This window comes from Ursus maritimus, unplaced genomic scaffold (genome assembly GCF_017311325.1).
Source record: "Ursus maritimus isolate PB19 unplaced genomic scaffold, ASM1731132v1 scaffold_34, whole genome shotgun sequence".
Classification (NCBI taxonomy): domain Eukaryota; kingdom Metazoa; phylum Chordata; class Mammalia; order Carnivora; family Ursidae; genus Ursus; species Ursus maritimus.
This window is the reverse complement of record NW_024426008.1, coordinates 4,157,504-4,172,923: the sequence shown is the minus strand read 5'-3', so window position 1 is coordinate 4,172,923 and position 15,420 is coordinate 4,157,504. Positions and strand designations below refer to the sequence as shown.

The following is a 15,420-nucleotide window of genomic DNA, read 5'->3' as shown; positions in this document are numbered from 1 at the left end:
ATATTTATATATATATATATATATATATATATATATGAAAGCCAGTTTTTCTCTTCCTATTCCTGATTTCTGAACCATAAAATTGTTTTAACTCTGTGTAAATAGCTATTTCTTGTTTTCTATTCTGTATTAATGAGGAGTTCACTTTTTCATATTGATACCATCTTCTCTTTCATTTTCTTTTTCCTTTAGACCATGGTAGCATTTGACATGGATGGCAAAGTACGAAAACCCAAGTTTGAGCTTGACAGTGAACAAGTTCGATACGAGCACAGATTTGCTCCATTCAACAGTGTAATGACACCACCACCGGTGCACTATCTGCAGTTCAAGGTGACTCTGCTCATTAAAGCAATTGTGAACGAAGGAGTCTTAGACCTTCTTAAGAGATACGCTGTGTGTACCTAGCTGCTACATTAAAATAGTCAAATCAGACTATTGGACCTGGGACAAGGTGATAAAACAGCAGTTTTCATTAGTGTGAAAATTATTTGGCTCTTACTGGATGCACTCATCCCATTAAGAGTTATCTTAAGTATGAGGATAATATGAGGTAAATACAAAGGTTGGGAAGGGAAAAATAGGGACATACTTCGAGTGTTTGCTTTAGTATCTATATATGAATCATGAGTCAGGGTAGAATTCTTTAATTACAAAAGCTACTTTGGAGTTTTTCATATTAAACATGTTTTGAATAATATAGTATTCCCCCCCTTTTTAGGAAATGTCTGACCTCAATAAATACAGCCCTCCTCCTCAATCTCCAGAACTGTACGTGGCAGCTAGTAAGCACTTTCAGCAGGCAAAAATGATCCTGGAAAATATCCCAAACCCAGACCACGAGGTAAGACTGCAGTCACAGTAATTCTGGAGGAAAAGCTTGGCGGGAAATACGTATTTCTACTAGATGACAGTTTATAAAAATGAATCTTACAGTATTAATAAGGAAGCCTGTCATGTTTCTGGCAAGGATTTTAACTAGCTTTGCTAACCTAACAAAGACTTAAAATTACCTGATGAAAGCAAATAGCTCCTTTGTGTAAATTTGAGATCAATGCAAAGAGAAATTAAGACATAGAACCATAAACTGAGTAGTAAGAAGAACAGAAATTGGATCCAGAGTGATCCGCAGTTCAGAAATGGTGATTTAAAAGTTTTTATTTTAATGTATAGTTTATTATATTAAAATCTAATTCTATAAATCTTAAAAATGAAAAATGCTCTGGTCAGTTATCACAGGAAGTAAAAACCTTATTCCACTTGACCATTTAAAATAGAGCTTACTGTTCAGAGATTTTATTTTGAGATATTATTCTACGGACCTTGGAGCCTGCAGGATACAGAGTTGCAGCCTCTTGTTGCTTTCACAGTGTGCTGTATGCCTGATTATATTGGCATGCATGTAGTCCGCAAATGAGAGTGCTTTGCCTGTAACACTCAGACTGGGGGAGTATGTCTTGGTACAGCCTCCATGAAAGGGAAATTTACAGCAGTTACCTGTTAAAAAAGCACAGATACTTTGGCCCAGCAGTTCTGCTGCTTGGGATTTATCTAATATGTGCACATGTGGGCAGTGAGGGAAGCAAGTGGCTAATAACACAGGAGTCGTCATTGCAGCAGGATTCTCATGGCAAAGAAGTGAGGAAACTTCACTGTCCCTCAACAGAGACTGTCAAATGAGTGATGATACATCATATAATACTGTGTGGTCTTGAAAAGGACGCAGAAGGTTGTTATATACTGTAATGGAATGTTCTTCAGGATATAAGAAGTTTAAAGAGCAAAGTACTAAACTGTATAGTATGCTGCCATTTCAATCAAAAGGGGCCCAGGAACTCTGTATGTGTGCAAATATTATAGGAGTATAATATATCTCCAGAAAGAGATGTAAGAATTCCTAAGAATTTGTAACAATGTTTGCTGCTTGGGAGGGGAGCTAGTACCTTGGGAACAGGGATAGGAGAGAGATGACTTTTTGTTCTATATAATCATGTAATAAAAGAAAATACAAAGGGGAATGTAAAAATTAGAGGAAGGTACCCATAATAGATGGCATAGTTCTTTCAGTGAACTTAATTCATTTACTCAAGTATTTGTTGAGTGCCTACTGTGTCCCCAGCCCTGTGGTACAAACTAGTGAAGAAACCTAGACAAACCCCAGCCCTCCTGACGGTGGTGGAGGTTGCAGACAGTAAATAAATTATATAGTATATTAGAAGATCATAAGGACCATGAAGAAAAATCAAGCTGGGAATGGGGATAGTGAATTCTGTGGGTAGGGAGGTGGCAGGGGATTAGGCATTTCTAAGTTAAGGTGGCTTATGAGCCAATCTCTGAAGAAAGTGAAAAAGCCAGTCACATGGCCACTGGGGACGAAGCCCTATGGGCAGAGGGATCTGCACCTGTAAAGGCCCTACAGGCACGGACGGGTGTGGCTGGAGTGGGAGGAACAAGGCTTGAGCTGTTGGAAGTTTTTGAGCAGAGAAGTGACCAGATTGGATTTTTGTTCTAAAGGTTCACTCTGGCCCCGGTGCTGAAAATAGACTGTGGTAGGGGCAAAAGTGGGAGCAGGGGAGCCAGTAGGGGCCACAGCAGTAATCTGGTGAGAGATGGCGTGGACAGTGGAGGTGATCCGAAACAAGATGGACTGAATGTGGGTGAGGAAAAGAGGAGTCAGGGAGGACTTCTGGGTTTGGGCCTGAGCCCCTGAGTGGATGGAGCCAGTGGGGAGGCTGTGGATGGAGCAGAAACAGGTGGGAGACTGGGCCAAGAAGTCAGGAGCTCAGATTGGGACGCACCTGTTGGGAGGCCCAGACAGAGCTGTCATCTGGACAGGCGAGGTGTTATCTGGGGCTGAGGAGAAACCGTTCCAAACTTACGGTGAGATGTGTTTCTGGAGAGGTCAGTCAGCAACGAGGAGCAGTGGGAACTTTTTTCTTCAGGTTGCACATTACTCCCTTTTAGGAGGAATGCAGGATTCCAGTCTTCTGTTCATTTGTTCAGGTGAAACCTTCAGGCGAGTGGTAGTCAGGAGTGACGGGAAACACGGGCTACCTCCTACCGGCAAGGTGTGGTTCTCGGCTCATCGTCCGTGTTAGCGCACTTAGTAAGCCTCCCAGCAGGTCTGTGCGGGGCTGGGGAGTCAAATTATTGTCCCCATGCTTAGATTTGAAGGAACTAGGGAACAGAGAGGCTAGAGAACCTGCCAGAGGTTTCACAGCTAGTACTTGATTTGCAAGCACTCTAACTACATAGTCTGCGCCCCGGCTGCTCCGTGGCTGCCTTTGCAGCCGGACGCTCTACAGGCTTAGTGACAGTGAGACCCGAGGGCCCCTCCAGGCAGCACAGCTGACCGAAGTAGAGCTCTGTGGTCGCGAACAAGTATGTCTGTTCGTGTTGTTAAGTTGCCTTTATTTAATAAAATATCAACGTTTACCTTGTGCAAAGTTCTTACAACTATAATATAGACATTTTGACTCTGAATTTTATGTTTTGATAGCTTAATATTGCTCATTGTTTAGGTCAATAGAATTTTAAAGGTTGCCAAACCCAACTTTGTGGTCATGAAGTTATTGGCAGGAGGACACAAAAAGGAATCTAAGGTAAGTGTGTTGTGGGGAAAGTAAATGGGTGTTAAATCATTGCAGAACTTTTTAAAAAAATAAGATGCACAAATATTACAAAAAGGTAAAACATTCAAAAATCATCCCTTTAAAAGAGGTTCAGGGGCAGAAAATAACTAGAGCTTGCCATTTTGCTTTGAAACTTAGAGATTTTATTGACTTAAAATTTCTGGTCTGCCCTTCCATTCCCCTCCCTCCCTTGTGTAAATTATTGTAAAACAAAATGTGTGAAAACAAATTATGGGAGAGATATTTAAGTCATCTGCCTGTAGAAAAGTGAGTGCTTCAGTAATTAAAGACGTTGTTTAATGGCTCAAAAGATGGTAAATTCCGTAAGCTTCCCTGCTGATGTAGCAACACACGGTGTGCTGCTGAGCACTCACGCGCTGCCCGTACCTCCGCCTGGCTGTGGACTCCCATTGCGGCTTGCTCTCTGCCTTCCTTACCTCCTGCCTTGTTTTCCTAGAGGTGGTTTCATTGCTTAGTACTGTCCAGGAGCCAGGAACTCAAGTGTGCTGACTCGCGACCCTTCCCTGTGATTGAAGTCCATTTGCCTTTGTTAACTGTTCTTTCATAAACCCAGAGATACGCTCATTGTTTTCCCTCCAGGTTAGTTCCTATCCTCTTTGTCATTAAACCAGGTTTTTTTTTCCCCTCTCTTGTGCTGCCTTATCTCTAAAATCAGGAGAAAAATCTAAAATACTGTACTATTTGTAAATACACGTGTTTACTTTCTGCCTTTGTTTACAGGTTCCTCCTGAATTCGATTTCTCTGCTCACAAATACTTTCCTGTTGTGAAACTTGTTTGAGAAATACTCAAAGGGGGACATCAAGGGGCAGAATCTACTTTCAGATTCTAAGGGGATCCATCCGTCAGTCTCAGCACGTAACGTGAAGTGAAATGGATTTCTTGGATAACAGCGTATTATAAGAAATACTTTTAATTTGACAGCCTTATACGACGTGAATGAAAACTGCTGTTTTAAAGTGGTTTGTTATGTTCCATGGATGAAACTGGGCTTACTGAATGCAGTGATGAACGTTACATGGTTTTATTACAGATTTAATCATAAATCATTTTTTATGAATGAGTGAAAATAGTGTTTGTAAAGGTTAATAAATTTCTTGACAAAAAATGCACTACTGGAAATGAAAAATAACAGCACTTTGTTGATGCATGTTAAGAACTGAAGGTGTTTACTCGGGTAGTTCAAATAGATTATTCAAAAGTTTCAAAACGGGATTGATCAAACACTTGAATGGGGTTTTGGCAAAATACATTTAAAAGGGAATATGTGGGGTGGGGGGGACCTCTAAACTATCTAGGGAGACTAAGTTACATGGGGATTGTGATTTTGTGTGTCATGCTGTCTTAAATTATATACCTATAATATAGAGGTTTTCTAAAAAACATCCTTTAACTGTTCCTTTTGGCACTTTTAAAACATGCATAATGTTTGCTAGTGACATTCGAGAGGTAGGAATGTGTAGATTGTTAATTTTTAGGGTTAGGTTTCAATGTGGCATACTTTTTATTCACTACTAAATATTCAGTTTAACCCACGCAACGTTTTCAAGTGGGGATCTTTCCAATATCTGCTGGCTTCGAAAACAGACTTAAATCCACCTGTACCTGTAAGTGGCCAGTGCCAGAGGCCCTACCCTTCCTTTGCTGCTCATTCCTCTTCCTGGCTCATGCTGCCGTGGATTTTTATTCTACATTAGATGGTATCATTTTATCCTAAGCAGTAAGGATAGGAAAACAAGCATTTGTCTCAAGTGGTAGAGTCTTAGTTTATAAAACTCATGTGCCGTTTACGCATAAATTTAAAGAGACTATTTCAAGTCCTTTAACTTTCCCAGAGATGTTTCACAGGCACACCAACAAGGATGGAAGCATTTTACTTTAGCTTTTTAAAAAGTACAATGTGATGGTACCAACTTCGAGTAATCCTTCAATCTATACATTATCAGAATTTTATAAGCCAGTTTTTAAGGGACAGTGGCTTAGTACACTTAGTAAAGTATTGCTCTATGCTGAAAAATAGTAAACATTTAAATTATTAAGCTATTTCCCTTTGACACTAATGAACATTTTCAAAGTCAGTCTAAGCTAATAATGTGGAATCTTTTTGTATTTTTTGTAAAATTCAGCGACAAGGCTTAGAAGTTTAGTATTCTATAAACTATCAGTTATTTATAATTAATAATCTTAGGGGTAGTAGACCGAGCCACTGGACCTTAAAGGATCCTGAATTCACTCTTGTCTTCCACCACTCCAGGTTCTGCTAAGGATAACCAACTATTGCCAATTAATTAAAACAATCATGCCAAGTACCAATCTAGTTATTTAATGACCACACACTGACTTAACAGGTATTGGTTTATTTCTCAAGTTCCATCACATGAAAGTACAGTTAAGTATGTGCAGTGCTTTCATTACTCAAGAAATCTGACTATTGTGCAGGGAATCTGCAGTCCCCATTTGCGAATACAGAGGAAGGTGTAAATTAAATAGTTCAAACCTATTAAAAATTGGAATAGCTGCTAATTTTGGATGAAACCAAAAGACCAAAGTGGGGGGTTTGCGGCTACTTACGTATTACACAGGTTTTTGTTTTTTTTTTTTTTTTTAAAAAAGCCACGACACCTCTCTAAATTGTTGCCTTGGAATAGGTGCCTGTGTGATGTCAAGGTAAGCCAGTGGTAAGAAAGCATGAAATTGCTCACGGTACACACATCCTGAACGAATGGCCGTTGGTGCCTTTGTACATGAAGATGAAACAGCGTGGTTATTTTTTTATTTAAACTGACATCCCATCTCAGTCCACAAAAGGTTTAAGGCAGACCACCATTCTTTATCCATAATTTGCAAGCTGACTCTTTAGGGATCCGATAGGGCAGTAAAGGAAAACAAAGCAGTTAAACAGTCTTGTTTCTCAGAACTCTATGCATACTGATTAAACATGAAATGAATAGAGGCTTTATTGAAAAAGCAAGAGACTATCAACCCTAAGGCTAAGACACAAAGGGAAGTTGGACAAGGACTTAGGTAAAATCTTACAAACCACCCTCTTTAGTTGCCTTTTCTGGGTGGAAAAGTTTAATCTTAGTAATTAAGTAAAAAGACACCTACACAAGTAACATTCACATTGGAGATCTTAACCTGAATGCAAACCAGGTCCTGCCTTCAGTGCCAGCCAGGGGCACCGTGAGGCCAGGCCAGGTGATGGGCCAGGCATCCAGCTCACCAGCTTTCCGGCCTGTGTAGCCCTAACTTCTCTGGACCCCCATTTCCTCTCTGAAGTTGAGGGGTTATATCAGGTGATCTGAGGCTCCTGCATCTCAAATCCTGTGACTTGTATTTCATAAGCATCACCACCCACTTACCTTTGCAACCTGAGAGTCATTAATTTGACTTTCCCCAGTCAGTGGCAAGAGCCTATTTACTGCAAATACTGAGAAGCAACTCAATGTGAATTATGATTAGTCCTTTTCAAATTAACATTAACTTTTGATTTTTAAATCACTTTGATAGTCCTTTACCACAAGCCAAACATACAGACTATGGCAAAAACAACTGCTGCATGTCTCTTGCCTTTCTAAACTTTCCCCGTGTAACACTGTATATACCCTTAACGTCAGCTTCCTCTCCGTTTCCTGTAATGGTGCAGTGGGCAGTCTGTCCACAGCAAACATGCGCCCACAGTGCTGCGCTGCTCCCCCCTGCTCTGCCACAGGCCCCAGGGTCAGCTCTGCTTTGGCCCCTGTTGTGTCAAGTCTAATCCACTCATGGCTCTTGGTAATACGGACTTAATACAGAAGATTTTGCTTTGCCCACATATACTAAGCAAAGTAAAAACAGATCACAAATGTTCAAATTACAAGTCACTTAGAAGCATTTTTGTACATTAATGACAAAGGTTATACAAGTAGTTTTTTAAAAAAATTCTCACGTAAAATGCCTTCGTATATCGACTTGTTTAAAACTGTTGCTAGTGATATTTATGTTAACAGTTTTGTGCTCCAGGCCACTGACTGTCGGAACCAGGAGTGGGCACGTGAGAGCATAAGCCCGTAATCGTTCAGCACTGACCTGGGAGAACAGAAATATCGGGCTGGTACCGGCCACTCAGCACAGCATGTGAAGAGGGACACCAGAGGGACCAGAGAAGAATTCTCAGGTGCGGCGGGTCTCTTGGTGTCAGAAGACAAACTCTTCCTACAGGCTTTTTTTTTTTTTTTTAAAACAAAGTTACATTCCAGAATTTTTTAAGCGCCACTGTCACCATACTTGGAAAACTTGGGTTCTATTTTTGATGTTGATCTTCTCATACCTATTAGCTGACAAATTTTGACACTTTAGTATAAACACTTCGAAAATACCCCCCCAAAAACCATCTACAGCACATTTTCCTACATAAAGTACATATTAAAACTCCACAATCATCTTTAGCTGTATATTTTACTTAGTACATTTCACAGTATTCAACCCCTCATAAATATTTTGTAGTGATCTCTGTTCAATCCTGACATGAAGTTTATGATTCCAGTTGATTCAGAGTGTGTGATTCCTCTTTCCACGCTGATCAAGCAAATTTATCATGTCTTCTTTCTGATTTTCAGCATTAAGAACTAAAAAAAAAAAAAAAAAAAAAACACATAATCTAACATTAAAACATTTAGGGAAACCAGCCAGGCAGCTTCTGTTTGACCTAAGTGTCTAGAGACTGCGTCATGAAGAGGACAGTGTCTCCCACTGCAGCATAAATGGGGAATCACATTCCTAATCAAGGACAAGAGAGCAAAGAGACTACATGTTTGGCCACATGGTGCCATGAAATAAAGCTAAAACATGTAAAAACTTCCGATTAAAATAGTGAAATAATGTCCCATGTTCTCTACAATGGACAATATAAAATGTACTCATAACATTTGTGATACACCCGCAACTCTTTTGTGCTCCACACGTCCCTGTTGGTGTCCCTCCAACGGTGCCCCGAGAGCTACCTGCAGCTCCGGTCAGCTCTTACGACTCCAAAGCTGCTCCTTCCAGAGCTGAAGTCTGCTTGTGGCTCCCATCATCCTTACCCTGTCCTTTGACAAAGGACATACAAAGGAAGACCTCACAAAACCTAAAACCACCATGCTGATTTACAACTACCACACATTAAATGGTTAATGATTTTATTAAATGACTGCCTTAATACTGTCTTTTAAAGTTCTCTAATAAAGTTGGAACTAATGCCTTTTTCTTCTAATTTCCCTGGAGCAAGGAGGGTCTTAAAACTATTTTAATGATAGCATCTTAAAATGATGGTGATGACATTCTTGAAACTCTTACAAGAGTTGACAGAGCATTTTTCTTTGCCTTCATCCTCACTTTGTTTGAAGCCTTGTACAGGGTCAAATTCATGGGACGCCTGTGTGTAGGGGATGAAAGAGCCCAGAGCTCTACTGCAAAGCCAGGCATTTAGGACGCCAGACGGATTTGAAGGACAGCAGAACAGATGTTAAGACAGTAACACCACCAGCAAATAATCAAGGACTGACGTACACAAGTGAGTGGAACTGATGACAGGAATAGGAAAAGAGACTTTATATTTGTTTAAAATTCTGACTTGCTAATATGTTCATATGTTGCATTTTAAAATCACCTGGCCTAAGAAAATAATTTAAAAATCAAGTTAAAACTCGTATTTCTAGAAACCTCAAACAACTCTGGTAATTCTAATAGCTGACATGCTGGATGAAATATGAGAAGATATTTTAAAGAATGCACTGTTGAATCAAACCCAAGTTGAGAGACTTTCTACCAAGTTACTGGCCAGAACACTTCAAAAACTGTCAACGTCATAAGATAAAGACAGATGGTTTTGGGTTAAAGGACCCTAGGGAGGTGTGACAATAAATGCAGCATATAATCCTGGATTATCGTATCTTGGACCAGAAAAGGGATATTAAGTTGAACAATTCACTAAATTTGAATAATAGCATTGTATCAATATTAATGTCTTCAAAAATTGGACTATGGTTAAATAAGATGTTAATATTTGGGGAACCTGGGTGAAAGGTATATGGAAATTCTGTTTTAAAGAAAAGTTAAAATATTTTAAAGTAAGACATTAAAATGCACTGTTTATAATGGTAATAGAAGAAGGGATCTATGAGGCCAAACGTGAAGTCAAAATTCCAACTCCTGGGTAATAAACAGCAAAGCCAGCTCTGCCCTGAGGACTTGTGAAGCCGAAGACACTGGGCTTCTCCCTTCTCAGCTTCCAAAGATGCAGAGGTACAAAAACTAAAGACGAGGGCTCCACTCTGGATGGGAAGTCCAGAAGGGGCCTCCTATATAAAGCTGAAACTCCCAAAGGCTTGTGTCTTTGGATTAAAGGTAATGGAGAATAAGTCTGCAGTAAAGGTGGGACAGCAAGAAAGCCTAGTGGTTAGACTGGGGAGAAGGATTTCTAAAGGAGACAACCATGCAAGTATACAGTTTGAACTCACATTTCCTGTGTGATCCAAAAAATATCTGAATTTACATTATTTAAGAGGTTGTGGTTTTGAAGTGCCCTTTTTGAGACTGATAGAGGCAAACGACCTCTAGTGCAGTACAGCTCTAACCCAGGCCCCAGAGGCTTCCTACAGGTAAAAGTTCCCAGGAAACTAGTAGCTCACAGCTAAAAATCACAAAACACAAGAAGGTAACCTAAGGACAATCTGATAAAAGAAATACCCACAAGGTTTTTAGATACTGCAACTGGAAGATAAAGTCAGATACATTTAAAGAAATAAAATTTTTGTTTGTAAACTTGAGCAAAGAATAAAAAAGCATGAATTAAAGAACAGATAGGCATAGCTGAAGGAAAAATTGGTGAACTAGAAGTTATGTCTGAGGAAATCATTCTGAATGTAGATCAGGGAAGCAGAAATGGGTAATATGAAAAAAGAGGATAAGAGACATGAGTAGAATGGTAAGATTTAACACTTCTGATCTGAGTTCAAAAAGGAATCAAAATGGTTAAGAAGCCTTATTCAAAGAGATCTTGGCTGAAATCTTCCAGAAGTAGCCTTGTCAGATATTTAAACTGCTGCTGCTGTTGTATTTGGAACAGGGTGGTACAGTGTGAGTCAGCAGGGAAACCAATGGGACAGAAAGTCTGAAAAGTAGACCTGAGTAGATACAGAAATCTATTTGGTAAAGGTGGCACCTCAGATCTGTGGCCTTGAGCTGGTGTTGGGCCAACTGGACAGCCCTTAGGAGAAAAAAAAAATTAGACCCAATCTTGTGCCACACTGCCTGAATACATCTGAAATTAATTATGAATTAGTGATCTAATGTAAAATATAAAAACAGATGATCCTGGAAAAATGGTAACAACAGTGGCATAGTTTTTGAATTTCAGGGTCCCTACATAAAGCAACTACATTGAAAAACTCAAAAATCAGACATTTACAAGAGTAGATGACAAGGAATCCTGCAGACCCCAAAACACAAGCAGAGACAAAAATAATGGACAGTGCCTGTATGCTAGCAGTGTCTAGAAAGAAAACAGGAGCAATGGAGCATCTGATGGACCTGAGAACAGAACAGGAGAGCCCCAAACAGCCAAAAGATGTACACCAGAAAGTATCTGGGTCAGTGGACAAACTACAAATAGAAAGCAGGAGACTTTCTGCTACTCCTGCAGCAGGTGACCACAGAGTAGCTATGGTAAGGACTGACGGGCCAGGGGAGGCTGAGCTCCATGAACTTCTGAAACTCATTTGCCAGGATTCCTTTCTGGGGTTCCTCAGGTAGAGCCCCATGGGGGTGGGGGTGTTGGAGAACAGATGAGTGTGGAGAGCCATGGCTGAGCAGGACAGGAACAAGAGACAAAGGACCTGAAGGTTCAGATTAAAGTGGGAAAGGTCCCTAGGGCACCTAGGTGGCTCAGTCGTTAAGCGCCTGCCTTCGGCTCAGGTCATGATCCCAGCGTTCTGGGATCGAGCCCTGCATCGGGCTTCCTGCACAGCGGGAAGCCTGCTTCCCCCTCTCCCACTCCCCCTGCTTGTGTTACCTCTCTCACTGCCTGTCAAATAAATAAAATCTTTAAAAAAAAAAAAAAAAAAAAAGTGGGAAAGGTCCCACTGGCCAAAGAAGATGGGACAACTTGGAACTTCAAAAAGGATAATAAATACAATTGAGCGAAACCCATCAACTAGGTTTAAATCCGTTGAGTTTGTATTTTAAGTATCACCTTGAGAGGATGACAGGGAAATAATTCATTATTGTGAAAAGGGGTAGAATCCAGCATTTTTATCCTGCCTATGTTATATGACTAAAACCACTGACTTGCCTATTTATAAAAATACTCCAACTAACCAATAGAACAGGAAAAGCTCTTAATTAGAATACCATGAATAAATTAATGAAGGCACTGAACATCAACTGCTACTTCTATCACAAAAAGAAAGGCATTCCTTGCCTTCTGATGAAAGAACACACCACTCCTCCCACTTTACCAAGGGCTTGAGCCCAAACCGGAGTCTTACCAAGCCTCTGGATATCACCTACCAATATGCAGGAAATCAAAAGGAAAGAACATAGTAAACAGCACTATGAATGTACAATCAGCACTATGCGGACTGTGGAAAACTCCAGGGCAAATGGAGGAAAGGAATGGAATGGAGGGGAAAACTGCAGACTAAGGTTTAAAGAGCTACCCATTTTAAATTGATAAACTATGGTGTCCAGGGATGCCCACTTGAGTGACAAGCCCAAAAAGAAATGCATGAAAATGCCTATTAGAAAGGTCAGGATAGGGGGCGCTGTTATGGAGAATGAAGGGGGCCTCTGAAGGGCTGGTCAAGTTCTAGTCCTTGAGGTGGGTGAGGACGCAGTTACAAGGTATTTACCTTCTAAAGACGTTTGTTTTGTGGTGTTCTCTGAATTTGTTTTTAATAGAACTAAAAGAAAAATCTGAAAGCATACTTAACACAGGTGAATTCCTTCCAACACTAGATGGGAAAACTTGCTATGACTCAATATCCAGAGGCAATAAAAGAAAAGACATAGAAGTTTTCAAACATTCACATGGCAAAAAACACCATACGTAAAATGAAAACACAAACTGGGAAGAAGTACTGCAACTTACACCACAGATAAAGGGCAATCTCCTAGCATATAAAGAACTCTTAAAAACTAGGAAAAGAAACACTAAGAATCTGATAGAAAAATGAAATTTGAAAAAGGAAACCATGAAACCGCATAATACGACAATAAGTGGGTATGTGGCAGGGTGACAGCATTAGAAAAGTCATCAGACAAGGGTTTTTTTGTTTTGTTTAAAGATTTCATTTATTTGACAGCCAGCGAGAGAGGGAAGCAAGCAGGGGGAGTGGGAGAGGAAGAAGCAGGCTCCCAGCGGAGGAGCCTGATACCGGGTTTGATCCCAGGACCCCGGGATCATGCCCTGAGCCCAAGGCAGACACTTAACGACTAAGCCACTCAGGCGCCCCTAGACAAGGGTTTTCAATGGATGCTAAAGCCACACCGTTTCAAAGCATCCCCCTCTCTAGATGACCTGTTAGTTAGGAAGGGAAAATGGCCCGTAGTGATGGAGAGCCCCAGTGGGCAGTGCTTAACCAAGCCGTCAACCTGCCCTGATTGCCTCCTGGTGGGAAGCAGGGGAGCACACTGCAGCTGTAAAAATGTCCAACCTGAATCCTATCACAAGCAAATGGACAAATCCAGAATCTGATCCATCCCACTGACCTGGACTCTTCAAGATTCAAAATAATACAAAGAGCTCCTATAAAAAGCTCCTTGGAAGTACTGTGCAGATGTTAGGGCTTTTTGATTGCTGATACAGAGTGATCGAGTGGTGACCCGGCCATCTGTTGGGAAATCCCTAAATGTCATGAAGACAAAACCTCTAGCCAACACCTGAGGGCCTGAGCCCCCTAAACACACACAGACCTCCTGAAAGGTCTTCACCTCGGACTCCCCAACCCTCCTCTTCCTCCGCTGCCCCATGTTCAAAGGCTTCTGGATCGGACCGATCACTTACAACATCAGTGCTGGGACTCAGTGTTCAGTCACTGCCGAAGTGAACGAGGACCACGACGTGAAATGCAGGGTGAGCCCACGGCCTCGGCACACCTCTTACCGTTGAGGTTGCTGTCGCTCCCTGCGAGGGCTGCCTGCTTCTCCGTTTCCGATTCTGCCTCATTTTCATCCATGTTGTAGTCGTCCTCTCCTCCCAGCTTTTGCTGGTGTCTCCCTGTAAAATGAGCACAGGCACGGAGGACACAACCCCATGACTCTCTTGAGGCCGCAGGAGCACCAGAGCCCAGGAACTGGGGTCTTCCCCTCACGGCTTAACCATCAGGTCTTCTGTGACCGCTCAGAGAACGGGAGGGACTGGCGTGCCTGCTGCCAGTACGAACAGCAGGCGCGAGTTCTCCACTTCCGTGCGCCCCCCCTTCAACTCTGAGTCCGTCTAAACCACGGCCTCCACACAGGGCGCTGTTCTGGGCGGGAACTAGGAAACTGGCTAATCAACCCCAGATCCCGGGCGGTGGTGGTGGTCGCGGTGGTGGTTTTTTGAGAGACCATCAACTAAAGGAAGACGCTGCCGTTGCTGGGAACAGCAGGTTTCTAGTTAACGACGGCACCTCAGAATGGCCTGTGGCTCTGACGGAAGGAAACGGAATGGCTACTGGGTGCCAAAGGATTTCCCATCATCCCTACAGAATTAGCTCATTGACGACAGTCAGCCCTGCAGAGAACCACCACCAGGAAAGAAGATCAGGACAAAAGGTGTTCACGAGACATTCACAGGAAGGCCTGTGAATGTCTTCTACACGCAGATAGGCAGGTAAACGGAATCTGGTTTTAAAACGCGTGTCTGGAGGACTTGGCTCTAGTTCCATCTCCTGCGCTCGCTGCCTAAAGTGGAGGCCAAGCACACGCCTTCGGGCCCGGCCGCCGTACTCTGCACATCCGAGCGCGACGGCTGCACCAGGAGGACGTGTGTCCAGCCTTCAGATGTCACCCTCTGGGGCCAGTCTGAACCCTGAGCGCCACTGGGTCGGCCACCTGAGCTTCCTTTAACTCTTCAACTGAAACCTTGTGAGAACACGCTCTTCAGAAAGAGAAACTCGAGTGCAAATTAGATCAATCTGGAATCAGGGTAATTTCCACAAATAAGCACATTCCCCGACTCTTGTTAGTGGCTCGTCCCAGAGCACAGGTATCTTCCCTTCGTCCGTGTTCCTGGCTTGGCTGGGAGTGACGTCTTCCACAGCTTTTAGGGACGCAAACACATCCCAGAATATTGTGTTGATCTCAGTTTCCCACACTTTCCTGTATCTTTAAAAAAAAAGTCCAACCAGGGGCGCCTGGGTGGCACAGCGGTTGAGCGTCTGCCTTCGGCTCAGGGCGTGATCCCGGCGTTCTGGGATCGAGCCCCACATCAGGCTCCTCCGCTGGGAGCCTGCTTCTTCCTCTCCCACTCCCCCTGCTTGTGTTTCCTCTCTCGCTGGCTGTCTCTGTCAGATAAAATCTTTAAAAAAAAAAAAGTCCCACCAAACCAGAAAGGATTCACGTCACTTTGCTGCCATGCTCAAATACGCACGAAACCCCATGTACCCGGTATCCCTCCCTCCCTCCCTTCGCCGGGCTCTGGGGTGACAGCACGTGAGGACGCGCGCACACAGGCAGGGCCAGTGGTCCAGGGCGGGGGCTTCGTCCACTCGATGCTGAGCACCCACCTCAAGCCCTTCCGCCCGAAAGCACCCCCGACCACCGCC

At 42.5% G+C, this 15,420-nt stretch overlaps 2 protein-coding genes across 13 annotated transcripts in view; one reads left to right on the top strand and one right to left on the bottom strand.

Moving 5' to 3' along the window:
• NAA35 (N-alpha-acetyltransferase 35, NatC auxiliary subunit) overlaps nt 1-4,764 on the top strand; it is a 95,212-nt gene extending 90,448 nt beyond the window's left edge. For all 6 annotated transcript variants that reach the window (XM_040620184.1, XM_040620180.1, XM_040620183.1 and 3 more), the window contains 4 exons: nt 193-333; nt 722-844; nt 3,522-3,602; nt 4,374-4,764. In XM_040620184.1, the coding sequence (XP_040476118.1) occupies nt 193-333; nt 722-844; nt 3,522-3,602; nt 4,374-4,433 (405 nt within the window). In that variant the 3' untranslated portion in view covers nt 4,434-4,764. The remainder of the gene's footprint in view (nt 1-192; nt 334-721; nt 845-3,521; nt 3,603-4,373) is intronic.
• Nucleotides 4,765-5,993: 1,229 nt separating this feature from the next.
• Nucleotides 5,994-15,420, bottom strand: part of GOLM1 (golgi membrane protein 1) — a 56,590-nt gene continuing 47,163 nt past the window's right edge. For 4 of the 7 annotated variants that reach the window (XM_040620186.1, XM_040620192.1, XM_040620189.1 and 1 more), the window contains 2 exons: nt 13,776-13,889; nt 5,994-8,259 (listed from right to left, as the gene is read on the bottom strand). In XM_040620186.1, coding sequence (XP_040476120.1) covers nt 8,183-8,259; nt 13,776-13,889 — 191 coding nt within the window. In that variant the 3' untranslated portion in view covers nt 5,994-8,182. Of the gene's footprint in view, nt 8,260-13,676; nt 13,890-15,420 lie in introns of all 7 variants that reach the window. The other 3 variants (XM_040620188.1, XM_040620190.1, XM_040620191.1) reach the window with 1 other exon arrangement.